Source organism: Pelophylax lessonae (assembly GCF_965119305.1).
Source record: "Pelophylax lessonae genome assembly, chromosome: 8".
In the NCBI taxonomy this organism is placed as follows: Eukaryota; Metazoa; Chordata; class Amphibia; order Anura; family Ranidae; genus Pelophylax; species Pelophylax lessonae.
Window position 1 is genome coordinate 85,144,941 of NC_138775.1, and position 13,613 is coordinate 85,158,553.

Here is a 13,613-nt window from a genome sequence, read left to right on the forward strand (position 1 = left end):
ACAATTCACAGCAGGCTTCTACATCGAGCCCTACTTCAAATCATGGCAGGGAGCAACAATTCCATGCTCCAACCGCAAAAAAAGGTTTCTTCTTTATGTACTGAAGTCTGCAGTGAAGGATTAAGCCACAAATGCTGTCTAGTCAAAATATATCTAAAGAATCAACCTAAGAAAGCTACCAGGATGTATGCCATAATAGATGAACAGAGCAACAGATCCCTGGTTAAACCTAGTTTCTTTGAGATCTTTAATATAAAGAGACAGGCATCAGAATATACTCTTAACATCTGTTCTGTTTGTGTAGAAACCTCCAGCAGAAAGGCTGATGGGTTCAGGGTCTCCCATATCAAGGCAAAGAAGGGCATACCCTTGCCAACATTAGTTGATTGTGACCAAATACCAGACAACAGGGAAGAAATTCAGTCTCCAGATGCTGCGTATCACTATCCCCTTTTAAGGCACCTGGTTGCTGAGATTCTTCCAATGGACATGGATGCTGAAATCTTAGTCTTGCTGGAAAATTACACTGGCATTTGAGGCTCCCATCACCATACAAGGTAAATCCTTATTAAGACAGCTATCAGAGACTATTAAAGATTGGGATGCTCCACTAACAACAGGCAAACATTCAAAATAGATTGGTGTAGCGCTAAATTATGAATGACAAACACTTATACTGAATCAAAGTATGATGTTAACATATACAGACCAAAAAATGAACACTGAAGTCCACAAAGGAAGGTATTGGCTGAAACAGATTCCCAGGAAAGGAAAAGCTCCAAACAAATGAAGAAAGGTGAAGATCAGGTGTGCCCAGGAGTAGAAATGAATCCACCAGACGATATAGTGAGAGATGGCTCCTTACTAGGGATAATCGAACTTTTCAAAAGTTCGGTTCGACCAGAACACCAGAACTTTCAGAAAGTTCGGCCCGGATTTCAGAACCCCATTGAAATCAATGGAACCCGAACTTCGGTAATCAAAAAACCCCATTTTGAAGCCCTAAAACCCAATAAATGCCCCTAAAAAGTGCCTAGGGTTCTGGGTCATGCCCCAGAGACTATTAATCACACAAAAAAAAGTTCTTAAAAATTGTCATTTTTGATAGAGAGCCAATTATTTTAAAAAAATGAGATTTTTTGATTTTGACTTTGGATTTAGTGTCTGGGGGTCTAAAAAGTGTACCTGTGAAGTTTCAGCTCTGTAGCATGTCCAGAACCAGAAAAAAAAAGATTGTTTCTATTAGGTCACTTATAGAACAGGGATATGGCTCCGCTATTTTCACACCTTGCCGGTTTTGTAGCAAGCGTTTTTTTGGGCATTTTTGGGGGGTTATTGGAGGCAGGCATAACATCAGAACTTCTGTGTAGGGGTATATATACACACACACTTATATGTATATATATATACACATACACATATATAGGTGTGAAAGTAGCAGAACACTATGCTTGCGCTAATTAAATAATTAACACCCATATGGCTTCTCTCCTTTCACACCTATATATGTGTATAAATACATATAAGTGTGTGTGTATATATATACCCTTATACAGAAGTTCAGATATTTTGCCTGCCTCCAAAGACCCACAAAAAATGCCCAAAAAAAAACGCCTGCAATAACACACCTGGGCTTTTTTTTGGGCATTTTTTGTGGGTCTTTTGAGGCAGGCAAAACATCTGAACTTCTGTGTAGGGGTATATATACACACTTATATGTATATATACCCATACACATATATAGGTGTATTAGGAGCGGAGCCATATGCCTGTTAATTATTTCATTAGCGCAAGCATAGTGTTCTGCTATTTTCATACCTATATATGTGTAGGTGTATATACACATACATGTGTATGTATATATACCCCTATACAGAAGTTCAGATGTTTTGCCTGCCTCCAAAGACCCCAAAAAAATGCCCAAAAAAACGCCTGCGCCCAAAAAAAAAACGCCCAGGTGTGTTATTGCAGGCGTTTTTTTGGGCATTTTTTGGGGGTCTTTGGAGTCAGGCATGACATCTGGACTTGTGTATAGGGGTATATATACACACACATGTATGTATATATACACCTACACATATATAGGTGTGAAAATAGCAGAACACTATGCTTGCACTAATGAAATAATTAACAGGCATATGGCTCCGCTCCAATCACACCTATATATGTGTATATATACATACATGTGTGTGTATATATACCCCTATACAGAAGTTCAGATGTTTTGCCTGCCTCCAAAGACCCCAAAAAAATGCCCAAAAAACGCCTGCGCCAAAAAAAAAAACGCCCAGGTGTGTTATTGCAGTCATTTTTTTGGGCATTTTTTTGGGGTCTTTGGAGTCAGGCATGACATCTGAACTTGTGTATAGGGGTATATATACACACACATGTATGTATATATACACCTACACATATATAGGTGTGAAAATAGCAGAACACTATGCTTGCGCTAATGAAATAATTAACAGGCATATGGCTCCGCTCCTATCACACCTATATATGTGTATATATACATATAAGTGTGTGTGTATATATACCCTAATACAGAAGTTCAGATGTTTTGCCTGCCTCCATAGACCCCAAAAAATGCCCAAAAAAACACCTGCGCCAAAAAAAACACCCAGGTGTGTTATTGCAGGCATTTTTTTGGGGTCTTTGGAGGCAGGCAAAACATCTGAACTTCTGTATAGGGTTATATATACACACACACTTATGTATTATACACATACACACATATAGGTGTGATAGGAGCGGAGCCATATGCCTGTTAATTATTTCATTAGCGCGAGCATAGTGTTCTGCTCTTTTCACACCTATATATGTGTAGGTGTATATATACATACATGTGTGTGTATATATACCCCTATACACAAGCTCAGATGTCATGCCTGACTCCAAACATGTCCTCAAAAAAGCCCAATAAACGCCTGCAGCAAAAAGCAGGCTGACAGGAGAGAAGCTATATCGCTGTTCTGTAAGTGACCTAAGAGAAACAATCTTTTCTCTATAGCGGTCACCCTGAAATGGAAGGGTTTGGTCACCCTGCCATAGCAGTCAGAGTCAGTTAACCCTACACTACACTACGGTCACCCTGGCACTTAACACTTTCCCTACAGAAACTAAATTTTTGAAGCTAACTATAGTGGAAAATAGCACCCTAACTACACTAGATATCCCTTTCCTCACACTAATAATTGCTAAATTACACTTTTGAAGCAGAAGTAACAGAACTGCTTCCACTCTCTTCCATGTCCCTGTATTTAAATGCTAGGAATTTGGCGGGGCTATCTTATATGCTGGGGGCGTATTCACTAATGATTGGCCTCTGGACCCCCTAGTCACTCCAATCACATTCCTAGCATTCTCCTGCCCCCTCAATTGGCTTTTACTAATGGTTTTGGTCCAATCATGGGCTTTTAAAGCCCATTTCCTGTCCCATTGCATTTTGGTTGGTTCTAGTTGCCGCATTCCCAACTTTTTCAGCAAAAAGTTCTAAATTCGGCCGAACCTCGAACAGTCAATGTCGGGTCGAACCGATGGTCGACCCGAACCATTCGATCATCCCTACTCCTTACCAACTAGCTCTTGCCACTAGATTATAGGTGGCTGAACGCTTATATGAAAGAGAGATCCTCCAATGTAGTGGAATGGCCAGGCAGGAGCATAGGTCACTCTCTCCGGGGACAACCAATCATAGGTCACAGGGATATCCAGTGTATAACCATGGAAATAAAAAGGGGAAACACTCCCATAGTGCATTACCAATGTATAACTTTAATAAATAAAAAGGGATGCACTCACATGTAAAAACTTTGTATGTCAGCGGAACAAACAATGACATGCAGCCGCAGCGTTCCTGCAGAACATTCCTCCTTGGATCGTGGGTCACCCGGCAGTATGGTGGAGAGCTAACGGTGATGATCCATCTAAACACCAGGGACCAAAATGAACTCTCGCGCCGTCTCTTTTATCGCGCCCCCTTTCAATGCAGAGAGACCAGCGTGCCCCCTTTCAATGCACAGTGACCAGCGTGCCCCCTTTCAATGCACAGTGACCAGCGTACCCCCCTTTCAATGCACAGTGACCAGCATGCTTCCTTTCAATGCACAGAGACCAGCGTGCCCCCTTTCAATGCAGAGATCATCACGCTCATGCCGTGCCCCCTTTCAATGCAGAGACCAGCATGCAGTGTGCCCCCTTCAATACAGAGATCATCATTCGTGCCCCCTTCAATGAAGATCATCATTCGTGCCCCCTTCAATGCATAGATCATCATTCGTGCCCCCTTTCAATGCAGTCTGCAGAGACCAGTGTGCTGTGTGCCCCCTTCAATGCAGAAATCATCGTGCCCCCTTCAATGCAGAGTGAGCAGCGTGCAAACTTGCCAAGCCCCCCAGACCAGTGCACTTGACTTACCTGTTGTAGCGGCGGTCAGTGTGCGATTCATCTGGTCTAGAGAGTGTTTCACACTGGTCCAATAGGGAGGCATATTGGACAGTGGAGAAAACCTGACCAATGGACACACAGGCTTTGCTACAGCCCCAGCAATTGGCAGAGACTGGCTATATCGGTGCATTCTGGGGAGTTGTATATAAGCCAAGAGCACGTGTGCTGTGGGGTCTTTGGCTGTTGAGCAGAGTCCTGGAGGGAGGGTGGCAGTGACCTCCTCCTCTGCATTGTTGGCATGTGGTCACAGGCGGTCAGCCTGGGAACCAGAGGGAAGGAACTGAACCCAGAGGTGCAGGAGAGCTGACTGGAGGGGTAGAGACACTGGAAACCCTTGAAAACAGTATAGTGAGTACAAGGGATTGTGTCTAGGGGCCTGACCTGAGGGGGTCCACCCCAGTGTAGGATAGTCAGAGGACAGGTGTCAGTCTGCGGAGTGAAAGGGAAAATACTAGACAGGTATCCCAAAGATAATCTTCCTGATCAAGTAATCTTACAGAGGCTAAATTCTGATTCATCTAAGTGGCAAGGTGAATCTGCAGCCTGGCTGCATCTTCAGACAGGAGTCCTCAGCCATTGTGAATAGTTCAAGTTGGAGTATCCCACTCTTCCCTTCTCCCATCCCAAATTTAAATAAAAACCACAAAAACAACTACATCCCCTAGACTGTTTATTGACTGAGCCAAAGAGTAAAGAGTTAAATTGTGCATACTGCAGTTGCTAATGGTAACCCAGGGGGGTCCCAAAGTGAAGAATTCAGCAGTCTTCAAGGGGGCAGTGCTACGGTTCTTTTTTTCTTTTTATTCCAAATGCTGTCAGTGCAAATGGCCATTTGATGTACAGGGCAAATATAATCTTAAAATGTTCTGCAAATGTGCAAAATGGTTTAAAAATGCAATCACATAAAATGATTGGCAAACCATAGTTTGTTCACATGCAGTCCTTCTGATAAAGTTTCTTCACTAACTCTTAAAAAAAAAAAAAAAAAGCTTATGAAAAGGTCAGATAAGATGAGATCAAGTGCACCTCCACCACTTGCACCCCATAGTTCATTAAGGTGCCTTTATATTGGTCACAAGATGCTAATAAGAAAGTCTGATCTCTGACTTGGAGTAGACGGTCACTGCCGCTGGTGTGTCCTGACTCCTCTCCTCCGCGGGCTGCAGCTCTGCCCCTCCTGACTGATGTCAGCAAGGAATCCTCGGTCTGGCCCGCCCCCTGCAGCCAGGGCCGCTGTTAGAAATCAGGGGCCCTGTACAGCCTACCTGGTGGGACCCCCTTCAACCACGCCATTGACCCCACCCCTGGCCCCGGCTTGAGACCAAATGCAGGATTGTTGCAGTTTACATATGCATGTGGGGCCAATGTGTGCGTTGCATAAGCGCAAAGGAGCGGGAGCAGTTTAGATTTCTTTTAAATTGTATTTTATTTGAAATAAAAAATGTTTATGCTGTATCTTTAATTTTTTTTTCTTTCTGTTTTGCTTTCACAAGGGATGAACAGCATCCCTTGTGATGGCATGGGCCATGACAGGTGCTCTTTATGGGAGATCTGGGGACTTTAATTTTAATATCTTTTTCCTTGGGTTTCGAAAATAAGAACATACATGTATACAAGGTGACAAGAAGTATACATAGTAACGGTGTCTGTACAGTTTCAGAATAGATATAGTAGGTCAAAATTAAACATAAAAGAACACAGGAAAATAAAAACTTAAAGTATATAAGTCATATAAGCCACTAACATGGTCATCTAGTGTTGCAATCTATGAAGTAAATGAGACAATTAAATTATCTACATAAGTGGTCATCAGGTGTAGCAAGTGTCAGTTGTAACTGGAGATTGCCCTGACTGTTCATACCACTGCCACCAAGTTTGCCAGATATCACTAACTTGTAGATCTGGGGTCATTTAGACCCCATATCTGTCCTCTGGCCTCCAAAGTATATGATCAAACCAAGATTGGTTTGATCAGATGCTTGTTCTAGCCGATAATGGCTTATTTACATGGGACCATGGGACTGCAAGTAACCAAATTCTCATCACTTCTGGGTTCTGATGTCACACAGTGGGAAGAATGACATGCTACTAGTCACATAATGGCAGTAAAGGCTGTGGTGGAACCCCCCTCCACTGCCTGCAAAAAGGAATCCAGCGGCTTCTTAGCCACTAGGATTACTTTTACTTTGTGCAGAATTGCTGGGGCTAGTAAAAAAAATGATATCTTGATCATTGCTGCAATGATGACTGAGTATCACCCTTCCTTTTCAGCGACGTACAATCTGGGATTGGTTTGGGGGTGGTAAAAATACAGCTCTGCTGCACATTTACTGCTCCCCCAAATAAAGTGTAAAGTAGCATCTCACTGTGTCTTATGATCATCAGCATTACAATAATCACACAGGCAACACAGTAAGCAGCTGCTTTATCATGGCTGTTAGATAGTGACTTTGTTAACTCATGGTTGTACTGTGTTACATAACACAGTACAGCCATAACAAAGTCCACACCCAAAAGTAACGTGACAGCGAGCCATGATGTGTGGCTTATTGTAATGCTGATGATATCCTGCTGTGCTTACTGTGGGATTATTGTAATGCTAATTACAATGATGATAACCTGCTGTAAGTAAAATAATAGGACACAGTGAGGATTCAATGCTCTATTCTTCACTCACTGTGTCCATTGCAGCTATGCGCTCCTCCTGCTGTTCCCTGTCAGCTGTCTGCCTCCTCACATCTCAGTACCTGAGGACGGGAGCCGGAAGCCAGGCGGAGATTCATAGTATCATTCCGCTGGCCGGGACTAATTGATTAGCGGGGAAGCATAATGTACATGCACATGCCCCTCTCTTGACCTGATGGGGCCCAGGAAAATGTCATATCCCCCTCCAAAAAAGTAGGAGCAGGGAGAAATTTGGCAAGCTTTTTTTTTTTTTAAAGCAGTATGGAAATGTAATGCTACCTGGGCCCCGCTGTGTAGCTGATGGTGGCGGGCCCGATACAACAGGTCCAGCTGTCAGAAGGGGAGAGGACACAGAGAGAGGAGGGAGCCGTGTGATCACTTGGTGCGGTGGCGATCCCATAGTTTCAAAATGCCAACATTTCAAAAAAGTTTTTAGCTACACTTTTTTTTCTGTGTCCAGAAAGCTGCTGTGGACGGAGCATTACTTTAATGAGGGGCAGGGCATTCATTGAATATAGGTGTGGCTATACAAGAAGGCTAATTATGTGCTTCCACCAGGGATCTGACAGCAATGAAATAGTTAATTATGTCCAGCCGCCAGGGATCTGCTGGCAATAAAAGGGTTAATCATGGCTCTAGCCACCAGGGATCTTAGGTTAGTAAGATCCCAGGTGGCTAGAGACACGATTAACCTTTTTATTTCCAGCAGATCCTTGCTGGCCTGGTGGCTGCACATAATTAATTATTTCTTTGCTGTCAGATCTCTGATGGAAGCACATGATTAGCCCTTTCTTTGATGGCTGAGCCCTGGTAGAAATGCATGATTATCTCTTTATTATAGCTATTAAAGAGGTAAATCTGCATTTCCAAGAGGGATCTGCTAGCAATGAAATGGTTAATAATCATGACTTCCAACTCACAGATCTTGTAGCAAAGGGTTGATCACACATTTTCAACTCATCTGCCAGCAATAAGAGGGTGAATGTCCAGTCATCAGGGATCATCTTCTAGGATTGAATGGACACAGCACTGCTCCATTGCCCCCCTACCCCCCCCCCCCCCAGCAGAACACTGCCTAATAATGTGCCCCCTTCCCTCATTACTACTCCAAGAACCTCATCACCATTGTTTGTGCAGTTACAGTACCTTCACACCATCGTCTTCCTCATTCTCCTATTCTGGCAGGAGTACATACTGAGGCAAACCTGGAGTTTTTCAGCAGCCCACATGTGCACAAGCAATAGATATTCAGAAGCTGATGCCTTGCCTATGAGAAAACGTCCCGCCCACTCCCCCTTATGTACAGTGGCTACTAATGGAGAGAAGAGGTACTGCAAGCCTGCATCCATAGACTGCCAGGCTGATGGCAAGTATGATCTGATCAGCACACAGAGGTTTGCATTCCAGGCATTCCGGGGGGGGGGGCACTCGCCTACCCTTGCCCCCCCCTTGCGGACGCCCATTTGCCACTGTATTCTCCACAACAATGTTGTATTGAATCAGGGAAATTGTAGTCATCAAACAGTGGAAGATGTCATAAAGAGCTGTCTTTCCTCACCTCCCACCGACAGTAAAAAAGCCACTCAGGATGTCATGTGTATGTGATTTTCACATACGGTGACAAAAAAAAAAAAAAATGTATGAAAGTGTAGCACTGCCCCCTTGAGGACTGCTGGTTTTTCACACTGTTGTGTTCCCCTGAGTTACTGTTAGTAACTTTGACATTCACAGTCTATCACTTTACTTCTTGGCTCAGTCAATAATTAGTCCAGGGGTATGTAGTTGTTATGTGTTTTATTTATAAATTAGAGATGGGAGAAGGGAATAGTGCAATACTGCAGATTAACTATGCACACATTTTGGAGGACATCTATCTGTAGATACAGGCAGGCTGTTGATCCACCTTGCCACTTAGGTGGATTTAGGATTAAGTCTCTTTCCAGATGACTTGATTAACTAATTTTATCTTCAGGACACTCTCCTAGTATCCTCTTTCTTGGCCACTGACACCCGTCCACTGACTATCCTACTCTGGGGTGGCCCCCCTAGGTCAGGCCCCTTGACACGATCCCCTGTACTCACGATACTGTTAATGTCTCCCCCTCAGCCAGCTTTCCAGGACCTCTGGGTTCAGCTCCGTTCCCCTGACCCTCAGGACGACCTCCTGATGCCACGTGCCACTGCTACGGAGGAGGAGGCAGCCACCACCCTCACTCCGGGACTCTACTCACCAGCCAAAGACCCCGAAGCACATGTGCTCCTGGCTTTTATACAGTATCCCAGAATGCACAGAGACAGCCTGTCTCTACCAATCACCAGGACTGTATCAAAGCCTATGTATCCATTGGTCAGGTTTCCTCCCACTGTCCAACATGCCTCCCTATTGGACCAGTGTGAAACACTCTCTAGACTCAATGAATCACATACTGAGCACACCGAGCAGACCTCATTCACAGATCCTGCTCTCTGCTAAACAGAAAGCAATATAGATTTGCCTGCTGCTCCTCTGATAGGCAGACAGAGCCAAAAACTATACTCTCTCACTAGCACCTACCTAGGAGGGTGCTACAAAAGCAAAATTTTGCTTAGCAGGATGGGGGAGGGGTGGTTGCTATCCAAACAGCACAATGCTATAAGATTTTATCGAGATGGTACTTAGTACCATACAGGATAACAAGGTGTGTCCTGGGCTACCAATCTGCCTGTTTACAGGGGTGTGGGGAGCCTAATACATACTTACACACATGGTGCACTTATCCAATGGTGCAGTGTTATTAGGTAGAAATCTTTTCTATTTTGTTAGCAATGTTTGATAAGCACATCCCACCTGATCCACGAATAGCTCTTCTAAATTACACCTTCGGAGCTGACCAGGAGCCAATGTTGCCTCTCTTTTCCATCACAACCGCTGTGAAGCAGATAATAGCCAAAGCCACCCAGGCAATGATACATGTCAAGACCGAGGCAACACTTCACGACAAGGTGAGAAAGTATGCCAAAATTTGGCAATCCAGGGTCGATATATATTTACCTCCAGATTTTGACACCTCCTTTTTGGAGCCTTAACCTAATCCATTACCTTGTCACCTATTTGAGCCCTTGGGATTGTTGCCAACCCAGACCACAGAACCACTTGCCCTCTTTCTCCCTCCTCTAACTCTCCTCCCTCTCTACCTTCCCCTTTGATTACTGGATGTTTACTGCACACACCTTCCCAACACTCCCTGGTCCTTGGAAGACAAGGAAGATCTGGACAGCTGCACTCCAACAATCCACTTAATTTGATATAAACAGTAAAACCAAATGACAGATGAAACAAGTCCAGTGGGAGGGGGGCGCAAGCAGGCAGACATGTTTTGCGCTGGAGTCAGCACTTAATCATTAATAACTGGTTAATCATTGGTAATGATGTCTTCGGTGTGCAGCATGTAAGCTGGGGTGGCACCTGACTTGAGGAGTTGTGAAGAGATCATTAGCGGCTACTCATCTGGAGCAGCGATACAGAGTGTTGACTGCCTAGTCCTTGTTGCTCCCCGAGCTATAGGTAGGGTGGACCATATAATTGTCAGCCTATTTTTGCCTCTTTTACCCTAATAGTAGTTCTAAAGTGTAAAAATGATTTACCTTTATGCATTCCGTTCCATTTAGTGCATTAAGGTAAAAAATGTTTATGCATCAGCATCCTTCCTCACCCCCATCCTTTTACTTACCTGAGCCCTCATTTGATCCAGCGTTGTACACGTCTGCAGCTCTTCTTTCTCCATTGAAAGGAGGAGCCAGGAGCGCCAGTGGGGGGGGGACCAAGAAGAGAAGGTTTGCGGCCGCTCTGTGAAGTGGTAAGTATCAGAATGTTTCTTATATATATAAAAAATATATGTACCTTTACAACACCTTTAAAATGTTTAAAATGATGTTAACTGCCATCCTCTTGGATCCTTTTTTCCACACCACTATTCACCCCTTGGGGAAGGGCTATTGTTCTGATCCCAATTGTCAACAGTCTCTCTTCCTGTGTGGAGAACTTCTATTGCCTACATTACTTGTTAAATTGCTTGTGATTACCTTTAAATCGTCTAGTAAAATGTTTGAATTTAAAGACATAAAAATATATACATGATGATGTAAAAAAAATAGTTCTAACCTTCAACTGTAAATCTGCATCTGAATCTTCATAAATACGTCGAGCAATTCCAGAATTTTCGAGTGCCAACTTTTCCAGAAAAGAATAATCCGGGCTATAACCAAAAGCAAGACAATATACAGTGTGTTTCCCCTTGTTGGCATTCTTTACATTTGCTTGAATTTTTGAAGGATTTGATTCACCTTAAAAAAATGTATACTATAAATATTAAACATGCCTTTATCATTCTCATGAAGGTCTAATACACTAGACTATAAATTAACATAGAATTGTGAGATAACAATAGGAGTTTTCTAGATTTTACTCCTATGGAGAATAACAGGGTACTGAATTTCTTTAATTTGTTTTAATGTCTGCCTGACTAGAATGATGGAAACTCCTAAGAAATATTTGTACATTTTGTCAATGAATATCTGGTCTCTTTTCACCAGATAGACTAGCCGTGCAAACCACCGGATCGTTTCCTAAACACACCGGCATAAACCCAAGAAACAATGGCAAGCGACGGGAGGAGGACAACTCCTCCTGCTGCTTCTAAAAGCAATCCAGTGGCTAATCAGTTGCTCAGATCACTTTTATCAAAAAGAGAATGGCTGGCTGCAAAAAAAAACTGTAAACCACTTTAAAACCAAAACTTCTATATACTGTACATATTGCAGTCTTTTAGTGGAGAAGTATATTTAATCAATTAAAATCTGAATTCTCCCATCTGAACTTTTTGCTATTTTGTTATCTTTAATTTGGACATGCCCTTTATGCTCAGTTTGCTGGCTGTTTTTTTACTTTCTCAGTTGTTTTGGAAGTGATATATAGTGATGAGCCACGTAATGTTATTTCTACCTATTTCTACCTTTCCTGATCTCCTACTTACTACGGCTAGATCCCAACTTCCCTATTTACCCAATGGGAGGGTGATACTGGGATCATTGAGGATGAGGACTTGGGTGAAATATTGGAGGCGTGTAAACAGGTGTAAACAGGTGTCTCCTAAAGTGTCAGTCGGTCATACTCAATTGAATATTCAATTGAATTCAAATGAATTGAATATTCTTCATATAACATATATCTTACTCCTGTGCATTTAGCTATATTTTGTTCATTCCATAGTTCTATGTGTCCTAAATGCTTGGTTTTGGGGCACAGGTCGTTCCGTTTCTTTACGAACATATAGGCTCTCCATTGTCATTGGACCCCAATCAGTGTGCTCACATTCCTGTATGAACCACTGTTTGGGGCCAGAAAATTGGTGGCTCGAGGGTGGTTGTAAGCTTTAACCCCCACTATTCAGGCCTGGATAGCTGAGGTGCACCAAGCGCCTAGCTGAGGTGAATAATTCTTTGCCTATAAGCTAATGGAGTTGCCCAAACAAATCTAATAATATTACGGATAGAGTCTGATGTCACCTGTACCTCATAGGTACTGTTGTTGATCTATTCTACTTAATTGTACTCCATTTTCTCCCTCAGTGTTGTCTACAGAACCTTGGTATAGATGTTTTATTTTTTTTTACACTCTTACTTTTACTATACCATTATGTATGAGTTGTGTCACTCTTCTGATTATTACTAACTTGGGGCTTCTTATTTGCCACTTTAGAGGCCTTTGGATTTGGCTCTACATTTATTTCCCTAAACTACGGCTCTCCTGCTGTTGCAGAACTACACGTCTCTTGAGGCATTGTAAAACTCTAACATTCACAGACATGATGGGAATTGTAGTTCCTGAACAACTGGAGAGCCATAGTTTGAAGATCCCTGCTGTAGATCGCCGTTTCCAATCCGGCGTAGAACGAGACAGGGTTGCCCAGTTTCTCCTTTACTTTTTGCTTTAGCAATAGAGCCACTAGCTATTGCAATTCGCTCCCACCCTGACATCCATGGCATCCACTGCGGACAACAGGAACATAAATTTGCCCTGTTTGCTACTTGATGACCTTATGTATATTTCCAATCCTCAAGTCACCCTACCTAATTTATTAACCTTACTACGTCAATTCTCCCAAATTTCCGCGCTCTACCTGAACTCCTAAAAAATAACAGCTCTTAATGTCTCTTTACTTCCCTTAACGATACAGCACCTTCGGGACACATCATTTTCAAAAGGAACAACACTCTCTCCCATATTTAGGGATCCAGTTAACATCTTCTATTGAGACCTTTTATCAAGTAAATTATCTTCAACTTTTTAAGCAACTTCGAGAAGATTTTTGTCCATGGGCAGATTACTCTTTATCTTGGTTTGGCAGAATCATCTCTATTAAAATGACGTTCTTAGCCAGGATAATTTATTACTTTACCAAGCACAGTCCAAAGAGATTTACCATGTTTTTTTGGAGCAACAA

The 13,613-nt window shown here is 42.8% G+C and overlaps 1 protein-coding gene across 1 annotated transcript in view; it reads right to left on the bottom strand.

The window, feature by feature from the left end:
* Positions 1–13,613, bottom strand: part of LOC309562159 (inter-alpha-trypsin inhibitor heavy chain H3-like) — a 234,519-nt gene that overhangs the window by 88,683 nt on the left and 132,223 nt on the right. Inside the window, exon 11 of the mRNA XM_082266284.1 lies at positions 11,273–11,454. Coding sequence (XP_082122410.1) covers positions 11,273–11,454 — 182 coding nt within the window. The remainder of the gene's footprint in view (positions 1–11,272; positions 11,455–13,613) is intronic.